Below are 27667 nucleotides of genomic sequence, written 5' to 3' on the forward strand. Positions count from 1 at the left end.
CTGAAGCTAAACACTGAATGGCCTAGTTAGCCACACAGGTACAGCCCACATTGTCATCCTCTGGAGTTACTACACTTTCCTCAAACCACCCACTAATTTGGCAACAGGAAGCTTTCCACAAGGCTAGTCTTGGCCTCCTAAGTAGCGTTCTACTAATGACATTCAACTCCTGAATGGGCAATTTGCAGGGTTAAAAGAAGTTTCCCCAAATGAGATTTTCCCTTCATAATAGTGTATTTCATATACAAAGGTTTGTTGAGCAGTAACCAGTCTACTTTTCCCTCCTTACGCACAATTTAGCTGACTGTGGCTATGGGGGATTTAAGTCTTTCCCTGTTTGGGGGTTTGTGAAGAACACTTTATACACAATATTTTGTTTTCATAGCACTTTATACACAATATTTTCTTTTCGGAAAATGGCATCTACTTCACGTCCTAGCTAATCTGTTTTGTACATCAACATGTACAGGCCTCTTTGTCACCTATTGGTCACTTTATGTGACATCCCTGACCTCATTTTGTAAATAGATTCATTTTTTTCTTAACTTTTTTTAAAAAAGAGGCCAACTGATATATTATTCCAATATAGAAGCCCGCAGAACCTTTAAAAACTAATCAGGTAAAAACACTTGTGCAAAGCCATACACAACTATTTTATTCCAGATGTGTTCACACATGCATGCTGAGACTGAGCAATCAATCGACAACTTGAATGTATTAAACAGCCATAGATAACTCACCTCAGACAGAGCTCAATTGGTTAGGGCGTACTGCTTTTCTATGCAATCTGTACACATTTCATCTAGGAATAATTCAGTGCAATGTTCATGCATGTATAAATCAGCTCACTTTACTTTCATCATTTAAGAGCTTCTCTTGGTTCTAGAGACTGATGTCGCTTATCCATTTTATAGGGACAGGATATTTAAACTGTTCAGATCCAGCATCAGTAACACACTGTGGATAATCTGTTTGTAATGTCATCTAGAGATGCCCTTAGATGATACTCTGGTTAGATATATGATCCAGCAATTCTTTTAATATTGCTTTGAAATAGCTGCCTAATGATTTTTAGTCAATATATGAACAATACGATTTTTCGATAGTGTTAAATGTATAATTAATTATAAAGCAAACAAACGAATCCTTAGATTTCCTCATTAGAGACTGGGCATTGTACACTTCAAGGTCATGTGACGTCTAGTCAAGGACTACAATCTGTCCAAATTGTTTTGTGCTATGCTGAGGTCTAGTAGCATAAATAAAAACCTTTAACAGATGGGAATGTCAGGGGTGTGAGAGAAATGTGGTGTGAAATACTTTAGAAGCATTAGGTATGTAAGGAAGGGGTGGAGTAGAGGCAGCCTTGTGTTTGCCTTTTAAGCACATAATGAAGACATAAGCCTTTCTGAACATGTACCTTTCCTACCTCTCAGCCTAGAAATCCTGAAAGCCGTGATCCTAAGAGAACTAGATACATCTTACATAGTTGCAAGTACTCTTTCAATAAAGAACACTGGAAACTGTAGTTCTGTAAAAGTCACAACAAACTTGTTTTAAAGCAGCTTAAAGTTCTGGTGCAGATGTACTCTCAATCACTCTGATGCCTCTGACTCAATTTCCTGGCTCTTCAGCAGAAGCTATCCAACTGTTTTCGAAGCTCACTCCCATCTCCTAACATTAAAAAGTCACAACCCTTCCAAGTGCATTATTTGACAGAACAAAATTCAAAATATAGCACAAAATCTGAAATACAGGAAGTAGGGCTGTCAGGGGCAGAATTCCTAAGACATCACTGTGGCAAGCAAAGGAAACCAACTGTGCCTACTGCCGGTCCCAATAAATGAACTGGGATAAATTGCCCATTGATATTGTAACTACAGAGTTCCAGATTTGCTCAAGTTTGAATTTTACTTTACTGAAATTGGCTCTTTGTAACACATTGAAAAGTCCAGTCAAGTTCTGAACATATTAGGTATTGGCCATTAGGGGTTTTATTACTCAGCTGATATGCACAGGAGAAAAGATTAGTATACAGGCACACCAAATATATAATTATAATTCTAACCAGTCTGACAACTGAATATAGCTTTGGAGAAAATAGCTCTATGTACATTACCTTAACCCATTATTATGAAGCAATTTAATGTCAAAACAAAGGCTCAGGATGCAAGCAGCTCCCTTTCAATCCAATCTTACAGAGCTCAAACAATTGAGCCACTGAGTTTGACGTCTCTTCTTGCATAATCTAGATGTTTTTGGGACTCCCAATTCACATCAGCACCAGACATGACAAACAGTCAGGGATTATAGCAATTGCAGTTCACTGATATCTGGAAGGTCACAGGTTAGCTACCTGTACTCTGACTGCAGCACTAGAAATGTTGGATATTTCTGAACAGCTCTCTGCTCGTGTGAAAGCGTGTTGTGTGAAAGTGTGTTCTGGTGAAATAATTCTAGATTCAGGTGCCATGTGATGGGAGTAAATTCAACCGAGCACCTGACAATGCCCTGAATGTTTAATTTTTCAGCCCTAAGTTTTAAGAGAATTCCATGACACAGCTTCATTTTAAACACTGCCATGGATCTAACATTCCTTTGAGCAGAACTATCCCGCTGGTGAAGGGAGTGGAATTCAACTCCCCCGTGCAATGGCCCTGTAAATCACTCAGTACAGAAAGAGACCCCCGGGGGGTTGATGGTGTAAGTGGTTTTCCAGCTTCCTACAGTAGGTACCTTTGCTGTAGTCCCTTTTGCAACGAGAAGCCATTCTCTCTGTCCCAATTCATAGTTCTTAAATGGTGTATATATTTCTTATGAGCCTTAGGTGTGTTAAGTGAAGCTTCAGAAACTCTCTTTTCTCACATTTAACAGCACACTTCTCACACACAAGCCCATTTTCTGTCAGCATAAAGTGCCACATCATAAAACTTTCTCAAAAAAAAAATTTGTTAAGGAACAATATATACTATTCCATACAAAGTCAACAAATCTGTGAAAATATGAGAGATTAAAAATACATTCAAGTCGGTCTGAAACATAACAGGCAAAACTCCCTAGTCTGAAATTTGCTTCTGATTCTTAACAGCTGTTTGCCTCTCTATACAAACCAGCTCATTTCCTCTCTACCTAGTGCTTAATGGCTAGGATACATTCAATAGTTGATTATTTTGGTACTGCGAGTATTTTGTTGGATTATATAAAAGGTAAGCATTGAAGTTAAAAAAGTAACTTTATAAAATAGTATATCCTTGATTGTACCAAGGCATGTTTAGCTCTAAATGAACATATACTGACACTATCATGATTTGAGGGAATGGCAGCTAAAAAGAACAGTAGGATAACCACTTTTATCATAAACAGAAGGCATAGGCTTGTCCCCTTTTCCCACAATAGGTTTCATATATAACATTTATCATAGTAGAGATCTTAAGAAAAAAAGAAGTTTTGAAATAGAAAGGCAGCTTTTGTGGTTTTTCCCAAAAACTTTTGAGCTTTATCCAACTAAGTTGTACTCAGAGCAAACACACTGAAATTAATGGAGCTATATTAGCCATGTCCATTAATTTCAGCAGTTCTATTCTGAGTAGGACTAACATTGGATACAACCTGCTTTTGAAAGTAGACCTTTCTTCACCGGCACACATTTGAATTAACAAAATAAGAACATTGCCGGTCATCAAATGTCCATGTGAATTCTACAACAAATGGAATTTTAACTCATCTGAGCTAAGACTGGCATTTTCCACTAATGCTTTTCTTTCCACGTTTTCATGTTTTTATAACACAACCTTGTTATACACACCGGAATTAATCAACAGAAAAGTTGTTCTAGTCCTTAAAAAGTGACTTTTTGGGCTTTGGAGAAGAACTCTTTTTCTTTGAATCATGCTTTTCGTCATCTTTGTCTACATTCCAGTCTGCTTTCATTGGTGTAAGTTCAGGGGCAACAATATCACCATCCTATCAAAGCATCAAAATGAAGAAAAGTTCAGTTGTGCACTGGAAATTAACAGTCAATACATTCCGTCATCTTCTTGGCAATTGGAGCAAGACACTCAATGGAGCCTTTTTACACATCATATTACAAGAAAAGCATTCTTGCACTGCCCTTTCCCACTGTCAGAAAAGGGTAATGGGTGACTCATGCTGTACCCCATTTATTTGTGGTAGTCCCCTCTCAACAAATTTTATGTACTCATCATTTGCAAGGAACTTAATAAACATAACAGATACAAAACTTCTAGGTAGTGGTAGTATTGCAGTTGTTTTAGAATGCAAACCATAAAGGCTAGATTGTCCTCCAATGAGATTTCTGAGATTTTTAGAATTCTCAAGTCCCTTGTGTTCATAATGTGCAGAAGTAATAATGGGTTGGTGATAGAGGAGACTATGGAAGAATGAACAGGTGATGAACAAAAGGAATACAGAGGATTCTGAATCTCATAGCTCAGTTGATTAGAGTGTGGTGCTGAGAACGCCAAAGTTGCAGGTTCAATCCCCTTATGGAAGAGCTGCATATTACTGCATTGGACTAGCTGATACTCAGGGTCCCTTACAACTCTACAATTCTATGATTCTACATTGAGATGCACCTTCTAAATGTTAAACCTTTCTTACCTGTGGTTTAGTGAAATTGTTGACTATACACCACTGAACGAAATATTTTCTAGCATCACAGATAGTGTCTTCATCTGCTGTCTTACAATAAACCCTGATTTGCTGCTCTTCAAATTTTTCTGGTAGGAGCTTTGAAACCTTAAGACAGAAGGAAAAGGATGTCACATACACTTAAATTTATCACCTTGTCAGAAAATGCTTCAACAAATTTCTCAGCAGCACCATTCAGTTTCAAGAATGTTTGCACAGGGGAATTTTACCTTAAAACCACTTGCATTCAATGACCACTTACATAGCAGGTGATATTAGAAGTCTGTTGCTACTACTGCCATGCAATTCTGTAGTTATTTTCACATGTATTCAGATACTCTTTAAAAAGCTATTGTAATAAAACAGGCAGAAACACCCCACTCCCAACCTTACTTACTTGTTCTTTAGAAATTCTGAATGCCTTATTGAGGTCAGACTTGCAGTAGAAACGCACATTATTGACAGGGTTCTTCTTTTTCATTCCATAATCCATGTTGATAACCTTCACAGAGGCAAGTCAAAAATAAAAATGTACTAAAGTGCATTGTAGGCACATATGTTAAGAAATCAAAATTATTTAAAATGAACATTTAAAGAGATCATTCTTACATCAACAATAAAGTCTTCAGGCTTTAATCCAGGCTTGTGAGATAATGTACTGGGCTGGGACTTGGCAATTTCTTCAGCCATCTTACTACACCGTTCCTGCAGGGTATAAAACCTTTTACTTTTTTGTGTATTTGAATCACTGTATTTCAATCATACACTCAGAAACTGATGAACCAGACCCATGATTAATTTTTAAAATAATTTTCTCTCTCACGCACTGTACAATGTGACAAATAAGGTATTTGATATCACCATAATATGACAATCAGTAGTGATGACTTTTAATGCTGTCATAGCTTCTCTTCAGGCAGACTAAGGCAAAATTAGTTATCCATTAGAGAGAAAGGAAAAAAGATTGGAACATTTTATTATTGTTGAGAAATGTTCAATATTTTGCCGTGCTTTTATTATGTTGAAAGCCAAAGTAGCTGGGGCAACCCAGTCAGATGACCGGGGTGCAGGTAAGAATTTATTATTACTATTGTTGTTGTTATCCAACAAGTTGATGCAAACTATTGTAAAAACCTAGTAACTCTTGTACTTAATGCTTAATCCAGGGGTTACCAACCTAGCACCCATGAAAACCATTTCTGGCGACCCAACACACCTATGAGCTTTACTGAAGAAGGGGCCTGTCTGTGGCCTTTATATTGACTGCTCTGTTGTGCAGTGCTGTTTCTGAAGTTAAAAGAGCATGCATGTTTCCGCTCTGCAAATACAATCCTGTGTCTACTGTTTGGAGGGAATGTTGAGGATATATGGAGGAAGATAAAAAGTTGCTAGCCTGTGCATTTTGAGACAAAGGTGGCCTAGAGAGGAGAGGAAGAGTGGTAGCTACCACTCCCTTTATTGCCCAGAAAGACATTTTGTTTCAGGATTCAGGGGAGGGGAAGTAACAAGGGGGATGCCTTCCTCACTCACTCCATGAAGGATGCCCATGTGATAGGGAAGGACAGGCAAGGACAGCCTTTTCCCAGCCTCCAGTGGACTTGTTCAGCAGCTTGGACGTGGGAGAAGGAGAGAAATGCAACAAGGATGTTGCCCTCAGTTGCATCATGACTAGTCAGCTTGTGCTGGCAAAGAAGGTGTGGGCTTCTCCAAAGGTTCTTTTCAGTCTAGAAGGTGGTAGTTGTTTCTGCATTGTGGTGTGGCTGGAGAGAGAAGTGACAGAGATGGCCTCCCCAGGCACTTCATGGACCGTGCACCTGCTCAGGCAGGCTTCTGCAAGGCTTTTGCGGCAAGATAGGGAGCAGGGGCGATATTAGTGATCTGTGAGGGATACTGAGAGAGAGAGTATGTAAAGAGACACTATGGAGAGACCTGGTCTGAATAGAGATATTAGATTCTTGTCTCATTACATATGCCAAATCTATTTTTGGTCATCTGCATACTATCCCTTGCTTTTTCCTGTAGGACTAATTGCAGCCGTTAACAGTCGTCAACAGGTTTACCATACCCATTGAGTCAATCACCCATCTCCTACTACCCTTCTGAGAAAAACCCCACCCCACCCCACCCTCCCACTATATATAAGAGTCTGGTGACTTCTGTTTCAGTGTATCTGAAGAAGTGTGCATGCACACAAGAGTTTATACCCAGAACAAGTTTAGTTGGTCTCTAAAAATTGTGCTACTGGACAATTTTTTTTAAAATTTTTTAATGTAGAGAGATAGAAGCCAGAGGTAAGCAAATTGGTACTGAAAAAACCAACCAGTACATTACTCTATGATCACACTTAACAAGTTGGCAGAGTGAACAAACCAATGTAACTTGAGAAACTGTGCCCACCTTCGTAATTTCCGTGCCCTCTGGGGGCTGAGTCTGTCCCAGGTACTTATACAGGTCACGCCGTTCTATTTTACATAAAATTTCCCGAGCTTCTTCGAGCTCTTTCTCATCAGAATGAAGAATCCTTAAGAAGATTTCATCTGCCAGTATTAAACAAATGAAGTCATTAAAGCCAGCTTTTCTTTTGCATAACTGAAACATGTATTCTCTGTCAGAATTTAAGAAATGTTTTTTATGTTATTATAATCGTAGTCAGCTGGAAATGATCTTTTACATATCTGCAAAACAAAACTTACAAGACCATATTCAATTCAACAGTCAGATGGAAAAAACCAAGATTCTGCTGTGTCTCAACAGGGTTAAGATATAGTTCTGTGGGTCTCTTCTCTATCTGCTTTGGCAGTAAACAAAAGGCACCGGAAGGTAACATTTTTGAAAAATGATTATATCCTCAAACAAATCAAAGCCCAACAACCTCAAAGTAGTTTATGGTAAAATGTGCATAAAATGAAACCAAATCAGGAAATAACATTTAAAAAAACACACCAAAAATATCCACTCATAAACCAAAAGAGCACAAAGGAAAGCAGCTCTAACATAGTCATAACAAGAAGAGTCTGTTTTTTGAACTGAAGACCTTCCTAAACAACCAGGTTTCGTGCAATGTCTATACACAGCAGTAAAGAAGAGCACAACTAGAAGCATCTGACTCTACTTTACTAGTAAATAAAACTTCAATTACCACACAACTGGGATTGGGATGGTGAGAAGGAGTCAAGGGCAAAAGGCTTGACTTTCAAACAAGCATTTCCCAAGGCTCTGTGAAAACTGGCAGGTCCAGTTGGCAAGATTGGGCACCTCTCAAGGACACCCCCACCCCACTAACAATAACCTCCTGCTTGTTCATCTGCCTCTTGCTTCAACATGGAGGAGATGAACAAGGAGCGTCTCCACCCCCACCATTCAGTCCAGACAGCTAGCAATGATGAGGCAGAGGAGCAGCTGCCATCACTGGAGTGAAGGGACATACCTACTGAGGTAGAGGGGTACATTGAGGGCATCTTGTCCAAGAACCACCAAAAACCTGGGCTCAGCACTAATAACCAGAAATCTATACATCCCTCATAGCTTCCTTTCCGTTCCTCCATTGCTTTCCGTTTTGGCCTACCTTCCTCCTCCGCCACCAATTTGAGTAACAAATCTTTCACTTCTACACAGTCACATTGGCTCCAAGATTCTCACTGCTCCTGGCTAAGCCCTGGACTCTCTAGCCCAGGAGTCAGCAAACTTTTTCACAGGGGTCCTGTCCACTGTCCCTCAGACCTTGTGGAGGGCAGGACTACATTTTAAAAAAAAATGAATTCCTGTGCACAATGTGAGGGGAGCAAGTAGTCCCCCCCTTTCTTGGTTTGCCACCTGCCTTGTTCGCCGAAAGGCTGGCGGAAGAGGCGCAAAATGGGCTTCCTCCCAGCCTAGAGAAAGAAGGCGCTGCGCTTACCTTCCCAGGGGCTGCCACCACCACTGCCGCTGCCTCTTCTCGTGAAGCGGGTAGGCAGAGCAAGCTCGTCCGCTCCGCTCTCTGGTCCACACGAGCAGCAGGGTGGCGGCGGCGGCAGCAGCGAGAGGAAGAGGCCGAGAAGCGGCAGCTCTGCCAATTAAACGCCGCACCTGGTTTACCTCAGCGCAGTACCAGGATGTCTCTGCCAATCAGAGCCACCGCTGCTCGGCCTCTTCCTCCTGTCACCATCGCCAGGAGTCTCAGTTTTGCAGAGGGTTCTGGCTTCATGGCACGGGCCAGATTTAGGACGCAGGTGGGCCTGATCTGGCCCGGGGACCTTAGTTTGCTGATCCCTGCTCTAGCCCGAGTCAACCGCCATTTTGGTTTCAGTTTTGAGTCAACACCATCTAATACATACTCATCCTACCAAGATTTTTACAGGAGCAATAGATCAAAAAAAGAATTTGCCTAAGCAGTTATATATCAACCTATTCAAATTAAACGAAGCTAATAAGCTCCTTAATGGCTTACAGAGGGGTAAAATGAGAGACAGGGAAAAGGAGGAAATCTTTATTTTTCTCTTTCACAAACCACCACTTAAATAATTTTAAAACTGGGAGAGGGGGAAGTTTGGCCATAGGGGAACAAATCCGTTTCTTATACTATAAATAAATAATTACTTCTTCAGACCTAGAGATACAAACACTTGACTTCCTTCATAAGCACACAGCAGAATATATAATTCATTTACATAAAGCAATGCACTATGTTTCATTTAAGTGCCATAACAAAATGGTACCCTGACAGAAATACTTCCAAAATTGATGCAATTAGAATTTAGGTGTCAGTCCAATAAGCCCATACCTGTTAGCTTAGTGTAGGCTTCCATGTCTTCTCGTGCTGTAGCGATATTGTACTCTTCCCCTTCAGAGCCCTTTATGATGATATGTGGGTTAGCTTTCAAAAGGGCATCTGTAATCCTGATATGAAACATGCAACACAAATGAGGAAGAATCCATAATTTCAATATTAACTCCAGATCAAAGATTTCACAATGGCTTTGGAAATTTGGAAATAATTTTCCAAATTAAGATGGCTAAAAAAGAGTAATACAAAAACACCAAAGTTGATAAAAAAATTAAACCATATAACTTTTTCTAGTCATCAAAATCCACTTTGAAAAACGACTAAGGAGAAGGACAGGGACATTCAACACTCCAGAAATAGGGCTACAAGCTTTAATTGATCAATTGGTTAATATTAATTTTTTTAAACTAATTAAATTCAAATTGGTTGAATTAAAACACACCCCTAAATAAATCAGGCAACACTTCTTTAAAAAATATTTGTAGCTGGCAAGCACCATTGTAGAAGAAGCATTCCTCCTTCAGTCATACATTATTAAAATGAATTAATATGCAAGCTCATACAAATGTAATTAATCTACTAACGCAGGGGTCTGCAAACTTTAAGACAAAAAGAGCCACTTGGACCCATTTCCGAAGAAAAAAAAACTGGGAGCCGCAAAACCATTGCGACATTTAAAACAAATATATCTCCGGAGCTGCGATCTGACAGTGGGCGGGAAGGTGACGTTGGGACGGTGCGTGACTAATGCACACACCGCCCCATGCGACGTCACAGCCAGTACAGCGCCCACCACAGTGGGGAGTGTCGGGGCGCACAATGCGCCTCCTCCCCTTGCTAGTATCCACCCCGGAGCCGCGGCAAAGGTGTAAAAGAGCCACATGCGGCTCCGGAGCCGCGGGTTGCTGACCCCTGTACTAACGTAAGAATGGCTAGGATTTATTTGGTTACTGCCCTGTCTAGGGCATATCAACATGCACTTACTTACATAGTTTCAATGATGTTGCTAATTTTATGTTGGTAGGCTCTGCGGTGCAGGCAATTCCGTGTGTGGAACATGTCATACAAATTTCCAACCTCCTAAAGTCCAAGATAAAAACAGTATTTTATTCATTTTTTAAATTAAAACCACAGTTCCAAGACTTATGAAACGTTATGGGCAGGTACTAACCACCTCCTTACAAAATGTTTGTTTTTGTTTTATGTATGACTGTTGTAAACAACTGTGATATTCTTTATGAATAGTGGTATATGTTGCTATAAATAAATCAAACTTGCAGACAGCAAACTTTTGCTCCTTTCACTTAATGGTCAGGAATACATGAAACAGTCTCTCCCATAAATGCTCATATTAATGCCCGAGAGTGGGTAGCAGGGATTCAAGGGCAATTTTACAGAAATAGAAGATAGCCTGAAAATATTTTATTTTTTAGAAAAAGCATTTACTATCTGGTATCAAGAGCCTTCCCAAATGCAACCCTATGTGTATAACCTTAGAAGTAAATTGCACCAAATTTAATGAGCCCGGTAGCCAGGAGAGAGTGTATACGACTGCAGCCTTAATCTGCCAATTCTACTTTAATTCCTCATATTGGATGTTTGTTGCTGAACAACTAGGGATAAAATAAAAAAGGTTCCAGGACATAGAAATAATTAGACCCCTCTAAATAATCCATGCACAAGAAATATAAAAATGTATTCCAGGACACTAGAGTAATCATTTTTGCAATTAAGATTACTTTCTGCTTATGTGGAGAGGCCTCATGGGGGCTCCTTGAAAGTGGAGCAGTGCATGAAGCACAGGATCCTTGAGATAAGATGATTCCTTGCATGCATGAGAGCAGAATGCTCATAAGTTGGTGGATACTTTCCTTGCTTCTGTACTGAGCTTTGCCTTCTACAACCTTGTAACTGAAACAATTTTGTGTGGTTACATTTCCTGTTTCTTCCGCTTAATGAAAATACAGTAATCCTTTATCTTACGCACACATATAGCCAGCCAACCCTTGGAGCTGCCTTGCAGCAAGCGGGTGAGAGACAGCATCCCCAGGATTCAAAGAGCCAGTGTGTTGAACAGACCTTGCCCAGCAACCAAGGCCAAGACTTTAAAAGCTCATTTTGTGCTGGGCCGTTTGGGTTACCAGGTTTGAAAAGAGCTCTTAAGCTCTCTGTCTAACTTGCCGGGCAAGGCCCATTCGACATGCCAGCTCTGGAAGATTATGCATGCTCGTGTGAGATCTTGCAGGAAGTCAGATTATCTCGTGAGAGCGCCCCAGAATCTTCCACAGCCTGTGTGCTGAGTGGGCCTTGCCCAGCAAACAAAACATATCTTAAAAGCTCATTTTGCAATGGGCAACGCTAAGCAGACCCGGAGTGAAGAGAGCTTTTAAGCACTCTGCCTTGCTTGTGACTTGACTTGCATAGACCAGTGGTAGAGCAACCAAATGCATGAGGATTAATGCTGGAACTAGAGAGAATAGACTGCGACGATTTGTACCTGGCTTCCATGATAACCCAAACCTTCCCTATCCACTTTCTCTAAATTGATAGTCATGATGGCTATATTAACTCTATTATCAGAAGCAGTATGCCTCTAAACACCAGTCTCTGCATATGACAAGCAGGGGAATGTTGTTCTGCTCATGTTCTCTTTGTGGGCTTCCCACAGGCATCTGGCTGGCTATGGCAAGAACGTAAGGTTGAATTCAACATACTTTTAGTCTGATTCAGCAGGATTCTTTTTATGTTCTAATTTATGGCCCTTAAACATCGACTCCAACCCATCACCACATGGTCAACCATATGCTATAGTAAGCCTATATACTCCCTACATGTAGTGCGGCTGGTTGAGATGAAAGGTAATGGCTTGGCCAATACCTCGTGCTCCCAAAATCCATTTTTTTCTCAAACTTTCTCTTCTCAAACAACAGAGAAAACATATATTGCACTGTCTCCTATTCACTTGGAAATGCACTTCTCAATTTATGCAGCACTAGCAGACTGCAAGTTTATCTCCATCTGGACTCATTATACCCACAATCATAAAGCTCACTGGGTGGCTTTGTGTAAACATTAGCTTTCAGGTTAATTTGCCTCTCAACACTGAGTGACAGCAAAATGAGACGGTGTTTCCCTGAGCTCTCTGAAAAGGGGGGGGGGATAGAAGAACAAAAAAGACAAAAATTTAACAGCGAGTTTTTCAAGCTGCCAACACTATTTTACTTGGCATTCTCTACTTTCCTCAAGAAAGCTTACCTTGTCACGGGTACAAATATGCTTCTTTCCCTCAAATTCACAGACACGAGCAAATTTAATGAAGCGTACATAATCAAAGTTGTTCTGGATTCCAAGATGGTGACAATCCCTAAATATATTCCAGAAACAGGCAGGAGGTAAGGTCATTCAATTACAAATTGAGGAGTTGCATGGACCAAGGAAGGGGGGGGGACATTTTAAAATTAGGGGGAGGGATCAGGAAGATGGCTTCACTGGGGACCTCATCTTTAAATAATGTAAAAGGACTCTCAGGGGATTCTTTGAGACTCTATATTTTTCATATTCCCAAAATAAAGATATATAATCTCCAGACACACTTCCATAATAGCAACTGCAATTATCTTCAGACGAATTGTGGTTTAGCATGAACCTGCGGCTGCTTTGCTCCTCCCAGGCTGTTCTGCTGCACTAAGCCATAGTTTGGCTCAGAATTCTCCTGGAAAAACCAAGGGTCTTAAACCAGAGAACGAAGTGACAGCTCACTAGAAAGAGTTAAAACACACGCCTGCATGACAAACTAAGCCAAGCCATGGCTTAGCTCAGCAAAGCAGCAGAACTAGAGAAGAGCGAAGTAGCTGCCATCTCCTCCCTCGGAACCCCAACACTCAGCCATGGTTTGGTTTAAAGTGATGTATGAAATGGGACACTGTTTAGTTTGAAAAATATTGCTAAATGTTATTTAAACTGCTTAAGATAGTGAAAATCTCCAAGTGGTTTCCATAAAAACAACAAAAATACAAACATGTGATAAAAACAGAACACAGCTGTATTTCACAAATAAAACTGAGCAAGTCTACAAAACAAAAAAAAAATTAAACACTAAGTCAGACAGAGTCCAGGAAAACATAGGCAATATATTCTGAAAAGTTGTTCAAGGGCCATTATGATCTCTACCTCATGAATTGCCCAAAGCAGAGTATTCCAGAGAGTGGTTGCTATCTCCAACAAGGATTGCTTCTTCTCCTCATCCAGAAACAGTTGTAGTTTGTAAACCTACCGAAGTTGGTAGTGGGCACAACAAGCCACTGAGGTCACTTGAGCCTCTAGTGACAGCAATGGATCTAGGAGCACCACCAGACTACAACCCTTAGAGGGAATGCAAACCCATCAGAACTGCTGAACAGCCCATCCATAGGGTTTCCATCCAGCCCTCATCTAGCCCAGGTACTGGTTTAAAATATGCATGACTTCTCTTGGTTCATATGTTACAGAGAAACAGCTGGGTATCATCAGCATATGGTGCTGCCTTGCCCCAAATCTTGTAGACGTCACCCCCCAGCAGCTGCATATAGATACTGAATTTATTTATAAAAATATTCATATGCCCTGCATCATAAAAATATATCACAGTGGCTTACAACAACACAAGACCATAGAATAAAATCATAGAAGATACATGGAGTACATGTACACAGAGAAATACCTGAGCTAGGTATCTCTCTATATGAGAGGTGGGGGACCTCAGCCCTCCAGATGTCGCTGAACCATCCCCAACCATTGGCCATCCTGGCTGAGGTTGATGGGAGCTAGAGTACAACATCTGGTGTTCCACAGGTTCCTCATTCATAGTCTATATCCTGCTCATACTGTATACATGGCTCTCTCACTTAGATATTTTTCTCCCAGTATTTTAATTAGTTTTCAATATAACAAAATACAGGGTTAACCAACAAGCATACAGTTTATATGGTATGACACCATACAGTATTTAAAGATAAAGAGTTTTTAATGATAAGATAGATATCCCATTTAACTTGGACCAATAGGATATTCCATTAATTGGTTTGTCTATACGTAAAATATTCCCAGTATTGTTTATCTATAAAATAAATCTTCCAAATGCTTTAAAATGAGCAAGGTCCATACCTGGCAAAGTAATCCCATTTATCAACATCGATGCCACTTGTTTTGTTGGCCACTATCTCATAAAGAAAGCCTTTTCCTTCAGGTCGCCCACGGTAAGGCCACTGGAGAAAGGGGTGAAAATACCCAAAAGCAAATAATACATTACAATAAAGCAATCTACTCTGAGCACCAAACTGGCAAGGAAGCAGGGTTCTAAGAACTCTTTGCACGTGCTGGAACAGATTAATTGATACCTGCCAATACTTTTAATAAGAGATAAAAATTGGTGGAGCTAATAATCACAGCCTAGTTTTGTGATGGAAACAACCTTGGCTAGCCAGGTAATTAACTTACACTGGAATATGAATGCAAGGAGCACAGCCCTATTGGTTCTCCTGAACTGTTGACCATGGTATTCTTATCAGTCAATAGTCTGGTTTGGGTCTAAGTAGTACTACTCCTTCCTGGACAACTGGTTTCAATCAGATTGGCAAGCACACAGAACAGGACATTGTTGGCCACAGCAGCACATTTAGGAAATTCAATTCCATGTGATATTAGGCAAGCTCTAGCTTTATAGTTTGAATCCCATTTTTCCCTCAATCACTTTTAACAGTTAATTTGAACTGGGCTTCAAAAACAGTATTACTATTTGATTTATAGTGTGCTTGCTTCTGTGGTGGCTTTTAAAGATGATTAAAACGTTTGGCTGTTTTTACCATATTTTGCATTGTTTTGGTGGCTGTCGTTTTTATACTTGTACATCACTTTGTGAAGTTAACTCTTTAAAAGTTATTCACAGAAAAATATTTATTGAATAAAAATTCACTTTTATCCAAATATCAGGATAAGCAAATGAAGAGCCTGCAAGGTGACCTCTTACTGTGTCACTTGCAAATATTCCCTTCATCCAAAAGGAAGGGAACCATTAGATGCACCTCTGTCTTTTGCATGCTTACTCGGCAATACTTGTATCTGCATAGACATGCACAGAATTGCATGAAGTATGAAGCAGCTCAGATCATTCTTTGATCTACCCTAACGCATAACGATTCTCCAAAGCCTCATGCAGAAGCATTAACCAGCTCTGCTGCCGTGCATTTTTTAACTGGAAATGGTAGAACAGAGTGGAACCTTCTGAACACAAAGAATATGCTTTGCTGTTGAACTATGGCCCCTCTTCCAAGATCTATTAAAAGCGCAACAACCAATGGTTCAAAAAAAATAATGAATCTCCCACATGCAACACCTGTCAATTTCCCGTCAAAAAAGATAATGCTATTAAGCATTATATTCCATTAAATTGCACAGTATTTACAAAGCAGAAGACTTACTGAACTACTGTTTTTTTCAGTCTTAATGGGTCCTGCTATCTGCTCTTTGATAAAGTCTATATCTTCATCTGGCTTGAGACCATAATACTTCAAGACTGGTCTTAGATTATTGGAATCAATCAAGTGTTCAAACATCTTAACAGAAGCATCTTCATGCTGCAAAAAAGGAAGTTTTAATTATTATTAATCAAAGCATATGCTGTCAAAACAAGCCATCATAACTGTATACAAAAACATTAAGACAACATTACGCCATGGTTTAATGTCAGGTGGATGAGCCTGACGCAAAGCATTGTGTGTGTGTGTGTGTGTGTGTGTGTGCTCCTGCTCCCCTCACAGAAGCTTGAACAGAGTTCATTTTCACTTCTGTAAAATCCCAGCTTAATGTCAGATTTTATTCAGGGATTCTGGTTTAAAACAAAATATTTAAAGTCCCATAAAAAGCAAATTTAACTAGCTTGTTAAACAAGCCAGAGTTTCTTTAAATCAGGTTCCCTCATTCAAGCATAATGCTGGATCTCCCACTGCTGCAATAGCAAACAAATACCAGCAGGGGGGAATAGAGTTGTTTTAGGGTTTCACATTCTTGCTGCAGCTCAGCTGCTGAAATCACTAATTCCTGATAAGCAATGGAATGTTCAATAACCTGAGATGGCTGAAAATAGAAAGGTACTTAGAACAGCAAATGAAGCAGAGAAGCCACTGAAAGAAGACCCTAGAAAGGTTAATGGAACATAATCTCTGTGAGAAGAAAGGACTGAGAAAATTCAAAGAATTGTGGGGTTGAAGGAACCCCAAGGGCCATCTAGTCCAACTTCTTGCAAAGCAGGTAAACAATCGCCGACAAATGGTCATCCAACCTGTTTATAAACCTCCAATGAACTTCACCACTTTCTGAATGAGTCCATTCCATGTTTAGTCAGAATCTTCTTTCTTGTAATTTGAATCAAATGGTTCAGGTCCGACCCGCTAAAGCAACAGAAATCAAGCTTGCTCCATGTCCCATGTGACAGCCATTCAGCTAATTGAAGATGGCTATCATACTGTCTCTCAGTCTCCTCTTCTCCCGGCTAAACATACCCAACTCCCTCAACCCCCAGAACTAGACACAGTGCTCCAGGTGGGGTCTGACTAAGGCAGAAGAGAGTGGTAGATAAAAAGTAGGAATTTTAGTGACTATATTTCACCAATATGGTAACTTTTTTTTAAAAAACAAAAAACTTCAGGAAATGTCTGGGTAATTTGACTTAAAAAAACACTATAATTGTTAAATGTGGTTAACATATTTTTAGGCAAGGCAGCATTTCATTTAAAAAAGAAAGCAGTAATGACTGGTTGCATACCTACCTTCCATGCAGTTCCCGGACAAACACGAGGGATGAACCTTCCATCATACATGTGTGAAAATGGTCCATGACCTGAAAGTAAGAATTATGCAGTTCATCTTTACCTAGCGTGCATAAATTGCTTCATTAAGATATTTGGGAAGTGGCTTACCCAAATCATGACAAAGACCAGCAATCTGGACGCACAAAATATCCCTTTGGTTGATGTCCAACTCTGGTTGTCGCTTCTGCAGTGCCCGGATCAAACGGCCTGCTAGATAGCCGACCCTGTTGCAAGAAGGCAAAAGGTTCAGCTCTCCAGTTCTTGAATTTTAGGGTTATAAATAAAATAAAAACTTGCCCCACATTATATATGGTGAAATACCACTAAACATACTCAGCTCGTGAATTGCAAACCTATAGAGCAAGGCTGGTCCAAGGACCACATTGCTGGTCAGCCACATCTCCAAGGCCCACATGCCAGTGATGGCTTTGACCAAGGTATGCACACATACCACCCACAAACACCCACATTCACTTGACATACAGGACATAGCACACATTTTCATTCTCTCACACCTGCAGTCCAAAACTCAAACATACACTCACACACAAACACGCAGGTATAAATGTGCACACATACAAAATCTGCATTCCCAGCACTAGGGTAGAATGACCATAAAGGCTGCTTTTTTACTCTGCAGAGAAGGATCTGTGGAAGTTCAAAGGCAGCCTTTCCCCACCCCCACCAGCACTGGAGTGGGGGGTGGGGTGAAGCTGCTTTGTACTCTTAAAAGGCAGGCTGTGGTTCATCTCTGATTTCAGTGCTGTGATGCTTAGTGCTAAGACTGGAGAAAAAAACATCTCTTCGGCTGAAATTGCTTAGAATAAACTAGGGGAGGAGGAAATGCAACTAAACTCCCTCTCTTACTATGCCTGCAAATTTCATACAACGCTGCCTTAAAAATTTTTTTTTAAAAGGTTCAAGTCACATCAGCCGGCCTCTCTATCCACCAACAAAGTGCATTCTTATGAAAGCAAGCAAGCAAGAACACAGCCCTATTGTCAAAGCAAATAGCATTTCTTTTCATCCATGAGTTTTAGTGGGAAAACTCAGCGTCAGAAAATCTGCTTACTTAGTTGAGTTTGGGTTTGGTGAGCCTACATCCTCACGAAACCAAATACACACCAGCATATGAGATGAAGGGTACTTCTAACTTTTACATATTACATATTAATGGAAGTTAAGTATGTTACTGGGAAATTGGAAGGGGGGTGAGAGACCCTCCCCCCCACACACACACAAGGCAGAGACAAAAGAGTCTCTGCTGCACATTACCAAACCATTCACTCACACACATTTCCCTGCCTTTCACCTGTCAAACCAAATCCCTTAGTGTCAAGAGAAAACAGCAACATATCTGCAAAGGTATTGCATCTGCAAGGGAAGCTCAGCTCAGGAGCCTTTGACTCACCGCTGAGTGACAGGTCTCCAACAAAGGAAAACAGGGAAAGTGTCAATACCAAATGTAGCAATTCACTGATAAATGTATCTATGTACTAGCTCAATGGGAAAACTTTCAAAATTCATAAGAAATCACTTGTTGTATCAATCTTCTCAGTTCCAATGGCTTTTAGGACCCAGGGAAGTGAGGTATAAGGGGAAGGGTGAGAGAGCCCACCATAAGACTCTGCAGGGCCTTCCCAAGCAGTCATGACTGATATTCTGCCCCAAGAGTGTCAGACAAATAATCATCTCAATCACAATGCCTAACCACCCCAAAGTGGAATTAAGCCTGGTCAAGACAAAGGTGTGTATTTGACTTGACTCAGGGACCTGGAAACTGTAAATACTTTCCTTTGTACTGTGATGGAGTAAGTGTGAAAGACTATATTTGAGTGACAGGGGCATGCCTGGATCTCAGGTTCTGAGACCACACCTTTTCTGTGACATATCTATGATGTCTTAGTGATGCATCCCAAGATGTATTATGAAAACCTTTGAAATACTGATGTAACCCACTGATCGAGGCTTCCAGCTGCTTCATCTTTGTAGTAGTTTATTGCAACAATAATTGGCTGCTATTTGGCTTCTATGTCCCGCTTTGAAGTCTCTTGCTTGTGACCCTGACCTGAACCTAGGAGAGTCACTGTTAGGTGATTGTGGGGTGCTCCAAGGACTCCCTGTTACAAGTAGCAGTGCTTTTGTTTTACGATAGATTACTATGGAATTCAATGAAACTGCAATTACTTATGTTCAGAGGCACAACCACTCTGCAGTAACCTGAATGGTGGCATATACCAGTTCAAAAAAACCAGATATCTGCAAAAAGAATGTGTGCCTTACCCAAGGGAATGCTCAAAACGGTTGTGCGATGCTCCTGGGAAAACATAATAAGTGCCACCCAATTGTTTGATGTATCTTAGACGCTGAAATTGAGGTGTGTCAATGATCCGAACAAGAAGAGGATGCATTTCAATATGACCATGAATCGGGTCATTAAATACCTGGAAGATGTAAAACAAAATGTAAAACTATTGCAGATATATGAAAAGCACCAGAAGAAAACACTTTAACTTTCACTTGCTTTCGCTATACTCAAAAGTTAGTAGAATCACTGGATAACAAAAAGCATATATGGCTGCCCCTGTATGCCAAGATGAGCTCCAGCAGATTTAGCGGCAAGACCAATAGGTCCAACAGTCAAGAAGGTGGATACTGCACATGCTGTAGAGGGAAGTGAGGGGCAGATGGACCTCATCAACCTGGGAAGGTAGTTGATCTAGGAGAAGGAAACCCGACCCCAATCCTCCACTGCCTTGAGGTATATCTTTGGGAGAAGAAAAGACTAAGGAGTAAATCCTACTCAAATCCAGAGTGGAACCCCTAAGATGGTTGGATGGCACCTTGTATGCATCCTTCTGGCAACTCCTACAGCCAAGCAGGTGCCAAATGTATTGCTCTGCTTTCCTTTGGACCACATTAGTGAGGTTGAGAGTGGGATCTTGGCATCTTGGCATCCAAGGACCTCCATGTATACTGTCCAAGCTTGCGTCCTGGAGAGGTCACTTTGATGCTGCTAACACAGCCATTCACCCCTGGAGGCACACTCCACTGTCTCTTGAGACAGACGGATGCCACCAATATGGCTGCCATAAAACAAAAGCTTTTAGTTCCTTAACTGACTGACAAGTAGCACACACAAATAAAACAGATGTTGAGAACATGAAATGTGATAAGAAGTTTGTCCAGATTCAGATTAAAAAAACCATACATTTGTTCTTTGAGCTAAGCTATAAACAAAAACCAAAAACATTGGAGAATTTCTGATCAAGCAAAACGTGTGTCCCCCCCTCAAATCAATTGACTAACCTACCTATTCCAAACCCTCCCAATCTAGATTCCCCAAACCCAACTCCACAGATGGCAGAGAAAACTACACTCCTTTATCTTCTCACACAAAAAACCAAGAATAAGCCCCAAATACCTGCACCTCCCTACCTCAGAAGGAGGATGGGGAATCTCCAACATAGAAGCATATTACAGTGCCAACCAAATACGCCATAAAACCCCATATATACTACAAGATGAGACAAAACAATGCATACACCTAGAGAGGGACACAATTGAAAATACCTGTACCACAGAACCCCCACTCCTCCCAAACAAACTAAGGAAAATTCGCACAACACTTAACAGGTACACACAGACCATGCTCAAAGCATGGAAAACAGAAATAGGCAAACTATCCCCAACCCCACTAATTCCCCTGGCATACCACCCATTATTTCATCACGCAGCACAAAACCTCCAGATAAAAACCTGGCAAACCAAAGGCTTTTATCGTCCAACAGACTTCTATAAAAATAACAAACCTCTGTCAACACAAGAAATACAAGACAAACTAGAAGACACCCTGTAGTGAAGTTGGAAAATCTTGGTATGTCAAATGCTGGATCACGCAGGAGTGAGGCATTGTGGGAGAGATAAAACTGTGGCCTTCTGGGGAATGGGTGTCTGGTCTCTTTAAACGTAAAACTCCCTGTCTCTAGAGGTGTGAGTCAATTACATCTTGACTCTAGGCAGGATGAGATATTATCTGATTTGTAGACCCTGGCACAGCTGAGGGCCTGAGTGTGGACTGGGTTGTAAAAAGGTAAAGGAGGCTATCAAGTAATTTACAACTTGGGAGCCTGGTATGCGTAAGAGGCCTGGGAGGCCTGGGAATGGAGGGAGAGCCTTTTGATCTCAAGGTCTCTGAGGCTAAACAAAGTTCAGCTGTGCCAGTCTCCTGACAATCAGAAGATATAGTCTCATCATACAGCCATTGGTAAATTGGTAATTAACCTAAATAAATTATTGGTCCCTAACCTGTCCTCCACGTGGGTTTTCAAGGATAAAGGATTTGGGAATAGACTAACATTGCTTTCAGATTAATGTAAATGCTTCTCTCACCTTCATTATGTCAACATGCCTTTGTCCCAGTTTGCTCAGACAATTCAGAAGGTTCTGTCTCACTCCGGTCCTGAAAGTTATCAAGTATAAATTAAGTTGACCATTCCATATTTTATTAAATAATGTAGTGGACGCTAATATTAAGTTAATTGCTATTGTTCAGTGCAAACATTTTTTAAAGTTTTCAGTAAAAGATCTTCAAAAGATCTGAAACCGAATACTCTTAAACTCTACCAATTCCATGAAGATTTATTCAGATGTCAAACTGTAGTGGTTTTAAAACATACTTTCTCCAAACTATAATCTGTACCCAATATTTGCCAATGTGGTACAAAAGAAGATGACTATACACCATTTTCATGTACAGGCTCCATTATTTGTGCATTTGTTTCTGCACACACAGTCACCAACATATATTTGCTTCACTAATTTGATGGTGGTTTTGTCTAGGAAAGCTCATCTAAACAACATGCAAAGGTAAACCTTGCTTAATGAGACTGGGCAAACATGCAGGCTCCTGCAGAGAACCTCAGTTTCTTTACTCCTTCCCAGTCCTTTTTGCTGTTGTACCACAATGACCTAAGCAAAGATTTTGCTTAGCATGTAATCCAAACCAGGGCTCATGGTTAACCTCTCACCTAGCTAACCACCAGCAACAACAATTACCGTAATTTTTGCTCTATAACACACACATTTTTTCTTCTAAAAAGTAAGGGGAAATGTCTGTGCGTGTTATTGAGCGAATGTGTGGTCCCTGGAGCTGACTGTCGCGGAGGAGGGAACCTTCCTTCTTAGTCATACTAATTCCTTCTTAGTCACACTGTCCGCAGGCTTCAGCCCACCTGGCTCAGGTTCTGGAGAGAGAGAGAGGGGGCTGGCTTGGGTGGGTTGGGGAAAACTTTTGCCTTCCTTTTCTCTCTCCCGTTAAATCCCTCTCCTGCATTGTTAGCCAGCTGCACACCCCTCTCATGCTCTTTGTCCCTTCTGTGTTTTTTCTTCCCTCCCCACTTAAAACGTGGTTACAAAGCATGGATCCACATGGTTCCTCAGGATCTTTGCATTGGGTCACCCCAAATTCACCATCAGATCACATAGCATGTCCATGGCTACAGCCTGAACCAAAAAAATCACACACCCACTGTTGCCTGGGGCTGCAATGGTGCAAAAACGTGGTTACAAAGCATGGATCCACATGGATCCTCAGGATCTTTGCATAGGGTCACCCCAAATTCACCATCAGATCACATAGCATGTCCATGGCTACAGCCTGCACCAAAAAAATCACGCACCCACTGTTGCCTGGGGCTGCAATGGTGCAAAAACGTGGTTACAAAGCACAGATCCACATGGATTCTCAGGATTTTTACATTGGGCTACCCCAAACTCACTGTCAAATCACATATCTGTGGCCATAGCATGAAGCACAAAAATGATACATCCACTGTTTCATTCAGAATTTTTTTTTTCTTGTTTTCCTCCTCTAAAAACTATGTGCGTGTTATGGTCAGATGCGTGTTATAGAGCGAAAAATACGGTAGTTAGGGAATAGAGAGGCTAACCATGTGTCCTGATCTGGATTACATGCCAAGCAAAATTTTGACTTATGACAGCATGGCAGCGAAAAGAATTTTGGAGGAGAAAGCAGCTCTCTGGAAGCCTGTGCCATCTCACTAAACCAAGGTTTGCCTTAGCATGTTATGCAGTGCCATAAATCTGTCTGGAAGGGGTGCATTTCTGCATCATAAACAACAAATATGTTTGATTACCAAAAACTGCAGAATATTCCAGTAGCTCTCTGTGTAAAAAGGTGTTTTTCATAAATTGTGTATGAATAAATTCTGTTATGGTAATATTAAAGGTATTCTTTCAATACAGTTTTAGTGACATCTGTCAAGTGTGAGATCGCAGAGAAGAAAAGTAACATCCATTGTTATGATGATTAATGTTGCAATACAGTGGTGCCCCGCAAGACGAATGCCTCGCTAAATTTCCCCATGGAAATTTCCCCATGGGCCTGCCAGCATTTTAAGATCGCCCCGGGACAGCGGAGAAGTCTCCGCTGTCCCGGGAAGGCAGGCGGGGGGAAGCAAAGACTTTTGCCCCCCCGCCGGCCTTCAGAAGAGGTCGGGGGACAGACTATCCCCGGACCTGGTCTGAAGGCGGTTTCCATAGGAACGCATTGATTGATTTTCAATGCATTCCTATGGGAAACCGTGCTTCGCAAGACGAAAAACTCGCAAGACGAAAAGACTTGTGGAACGAATTAATTTCGTCTTGCGAGGCACCACTGTAATTATGTAACACAATATGGCAAGTTCAAGTCCTGCTACAGTTTCCTGATTTCCTGAAAATGCTTTACATACTGGCTTGGTTTGCATGTCACATTAAATCTTCGTTACAACAGAACTGCAGATTAATGTGAACCACTGTTGAAATCGAGGCAGCTTCACTCCTCCTCTGCTGATAAAAGATCAGGGTCACTAATCTATATTTCTTTAGCAAATGTACAAAGCTCAAGGTAGGCACTAAATATAGCAATGATCCATTTAGGAATTAGAAACACAAACAGTCCAATCCTATGTGTGGCTATTCAGAAGTATGTGCCACTAAATTCAATGGAACTTACTCCCAGGGAAGCACAAATAGGATTGCAGCTGAATTCAAATGTCAATAGATTTAAGTTTCCCTTACCCAATTCCCATTTTTTCAAGTTCTGATTCAGTGAGGTAAAGGAAAGATGAACCAGCAATTTTTTCCCCTGAGGAAATAAGGAGACAACAGTTAGCTTATTTCGTTACTCTTAACATTTATGTTTCTGAAATTCTTGATAATTCAAAATTCTCTGGGCAGATGACAAATGAAAATCACTAGAAAAATAAGGAACGTTAAGAAACTATGCTATTCTGAATTCTTGGACCCAGAGATGTCTTACATGAATGGAAAGACAGCTTAGAATGAAGCACCATTGAATTTTCCTGTTTTCCCTATCCAGCTGCAGCCCACTGTGCATCACACACTGTACCAGAAAATTACTCCCTTCATGGGAGGTTTTTAAACAGAGGTTGGAGGGCCATCTGTCATGGATGCTTTAGTTAAGATTCCTGCATTGCAGAGGGTTGGACTAGATGACCCTACAGTTATATCTAATATGTTACAGAATCATATAATCAATAGAAGCCATATTTGGTATTACTTGGAGGACATGCTTCCCTCCTTAGACAAATGGGGGGGGCGCGGTGTTCTGTAACCACCACTAGGTAACAGTAGGTAAAGTGGCTGCTTTGATGCTGTAACTAATATAATCTAAATTTATTTTAGTTTTTTATTTAAGAACTATAACACTCTTCTTTATTTCTGATTTCTGCTTTACAGGAGACCCATGAGTTCCAATTAGTACTCATTTGGTGCCGGGTATAAATCTAATAAATAAATCATCATCATGCTCAAATCATAGAATTGTAGAGTTGGAAGGAACTCTGAGGGTCATCTAGTCCAACTGCCTGCAATGCAGGAATAAGCCAGTATTCATTCATACTTTCACATGAAGAGTCACCAGTATTTCTTTTCTGCAAGTATGCTTTGGTGCAACCTGAAATATTTTGCACTGGGCATAAGCTAACTAACCTAATTAGCCTCCTAAAAACATAACAATAATAAATAGTTTACAGTTATACCCAAATTAAAATTAACGGCAACCCCAACTAAACATTTAACCAACATCAACCTGACAAAAAGAAAACAGAGGAACCAAAATTAGAAATATTTTAAAACACTTTAGCCAGTTGCCCCAACCCAAAAGTGCATGCATGAAAAGTAATGTAGGGGATTTTTAGATCTGGGTAAACGAATGACCTGACTTCTAGCTTTGATGATGTTGCGTCCTGATGGCACATGCTTTGGCGATCCTGATACATACTTGGTGCATGTATCTTTCCCCCACTAGTATATGTCCCTCCAATGTTATTTCCTTATTCTTTGAGAACATTACAAGGAGAGGCAGAACATATCAATGCTGGTTAATGCACAAATGATCCTGTGCTGCCAATGGGCAGCTAAAGATGCGTCATTAAGGTAACAAAGCAGAGCAGGGGCTCTGTGCCAGAGGGCAAACAGGTGGGTCTACCTCCCTGTTGGAAAGACAAAAGGCCAGAGTAGAGTTATTTGAGTCAGACTGGGGTGGCTTGCAATCCTTTTTGGCTAAAAGGCTTGTTTGAGAAAGAAGTGCTCCTCCTTTGGGAGGAAGGGTGGCGTATAAATCAAATAAATAATACAACCCAAGTTAAAAGGAAAAGGGGATTTAAGGCAGCAACCCTAAACACACTTATCTGGGAGTGAATCCCACTGAGCTCAATAGACCTTACTCCGGAGTAGACTGCGCTGCAAATGACTCTTAAGCCACAGCCCTTTTAAAATGTGGGTTTGGGGGGGGGGAGTTATTGGGTTGTCGTTTTTATTTTTATTACGTATTTTGTAGTTTTAAATCTTGATTTTATTCTGTGAACTACCCCAAGACCCCTGGGTATAGGGCGGTATATAAATTCAATTAACAACAACAACAACAACAACAACAACAACAACGATGATGATGATGGTGATGATGTAGCCCTATGGCCATTGACTTCAGAACAAGCTATCCTGGGTCTTACTCCTCAGAACGAATAGCCTTTCCCCTTTGGGAACTTACACCAAGACGAGACTCTGGGGCACCGGGAGAGCAAGTCTCCCCAGAGCACGCGTATATATATTCGCGTCGGCCCCCTAGTCGACCTGCGAGGGAAGTTCAGAGATCATTCCTATTTTCCTAGGTTTTCCAGAACCACCGCGAAATCAAAGCAGCAGCCGCGACTAGCCAAGCCCGCCCTCAGGCGACGGAGCCCGTTATGCCCCGGCTCTGCACTTCATAACCAGCTCTCCTCACAGGGTCAGGAAGCGGGAACCGCTCGAGGGAGGAAACGGCAGCAGCAGCGTCGCCTCAGCCGGGCGCCCCCTTTAAGGTCCGCCGAGGTTGAAATTCCCGGCGCAACGAGGCTGCGCAGGCGAAGCGGCTCTCCGGTCCCGCTCGTCCCGCCCCCCGCTTACCTCGGAAGCAGCGCAGCAACTCCGGGTCTTTGAAGCCGCTGCTTCGCAGGAATTCGCACACCTGCTCGATGCCCCAGTCCCGCGGGTGACTCCCGCAGGGATCCGGGGCGCGGCAGACGGAGACGCGCTTCTCCGGCGTGTGGAAGCCGTCGCCCGGGCTGGCGGGCCGGGGCCGCTTGAAGGCTCCTTCCCCGTTCCCGCTCGACATCGCCCTCGGCTTCCAGGCAGGGACACCGCGCAGCAACAGCAGCAGCCTGCTCGGGAGAGACGAGAGACTGAGCAACCACCCGGCCTTGCCTTCGTATACAGCAAGACGCCTCCCGCCAGGGCCGGGGGTCACGTGACGGCAGTCCTCCAGTCAAGGCGGCCTGCGTGGCTTGCAAGGGCTTCTGTGTCTATGCTGGGTGGTTCTGTGTTGTTTTTGGAGGGGGAGAGAGTTCAGGGGCTGGTTGGACGTGAGGCTGATAAGCCAGATTCCCTCAGCAGAGCTGGAGTTTTAGGGGAAGGCGTGAGGGGGCAAAACATGGGGTTTAAAGCTCAGGGGTTGGGAATCTGTGGTTCGTCCCCATCCCATAACTGTCAACGTTTCCCTTTTTTTGAAGGAAATTCCCTTATTCCGAATAGGATTCCTCGCAAGAAAAGGGAAAAGTTGACAGCTATGCCCCATCCAGCATGGCCAGTAGCTGCAGACCTTTGGAGGGCATCTTATTCCCCATCCCTGGCTCGAGCTCCTACCATTTGCGCAATCCACGCCATATCTGCCGGTAACCAGTGCCAGATTTACATATAAGATAAGCAAGCTATAGCTTAGGGCCCCACTCTTGGGGGCCCCACAAAAAAGGAAACAAAAACTGGATGTACATTTCCAAAATATAAGATAATTGTATTTCAGTTCAATACATATTTTGTTATGTGCAAATGGCTTTAGATACCTATTAGG

General features: G+C 41.6%; 1 protein-coding gene across 2 annotated transcripts; it reads right to left on the minus strand.

The window, feature by feature from the left end:
• Positions 1-1987: 1987 nt before the first annotated feature.
• On the minus strand, positions 1988-27474 carry SAMHD1 (SAM and HD domain containing deoxynucleoside triphosphate triphosphohydrolase 1). 2 transcript variants are annotated; one of them, XM_083746545.1, is made up of 16 exons: positions 26728-27474; positions 24340-24406; positions 21649-21718; positions 19540-19700; positions 17365-17480; positions 17215-17285; positions 15868-16023; positions 14555-14655; positions 12668-12776; positions 10401-10492; positions 9410-9525; positions 7048-7187; positions 5260-5355; positions 5048-5152; positions 4621-4758; positions 1988-3963 (listed from the first exon to the last, which is right to left on the minus strand). In XM_083746545.1, the coding sequence occupies exons 1-16, from the start codon at positions 26933-26935 to the stop codon at positions 3832-3834; spliced, it is 1878 nt and encodes a 625-aa protein (XP_083602671.1). In that variant the 5' UTR covers positions 26936-27474; the 3' UTR covers positions 1988-3831. The 2 variants fall into 2 exon arrangements, with proteins under 2 accessions (XP_083602671.1, XP_083602672.1); XM_083746546.1 differs by lacking the exon at positions 26728-27474 and adding an exon at positions 26333-26650.
• Positions 27475-27667: the final 193 nt, after the last annotated feature.

This window comes from Podarcis gaigeae (genome assembly GCF_964106915.1).
Source record: "Podarcis gaigeae genome assembly, chromosome: 6".
In the NCBI taxonomy this organism is placed as follows: Eukaryota; Metazoa; Chordata; class Lepidosauria; order Squamata; family Lacertidae; genus Podarcis; species Podarcis gaigeae.

What these genes read in the sequence shown, in the direction of transcription:
- SAMHD1 (XM_083746545.1), bottom strand. Translation starts at nt 26,935, where the DNA reads ATGTCGAGCGGGAACGGGGAAGGAGCCTTCAAGCGGCCCCGGCCCGCC. An exon ending in CTTGAAAAAATGGGAATTGG is followed by an intron (nt 21,719 to 24,339) that starts GTAAGGGAAACT and finishes GATAACTTTCAG; the next exon opens with GACCGGAGTGAGACAGAACC. An exon ending in CGTTTTGAGCATTCCCTTGG is followed by an intron (nt 17,481 to 19,539) that starts GTAAGGCACACA and finishes TTCTTGCAACAG; the next exon opens with GGTCGGCTATCTAGCAGGCC.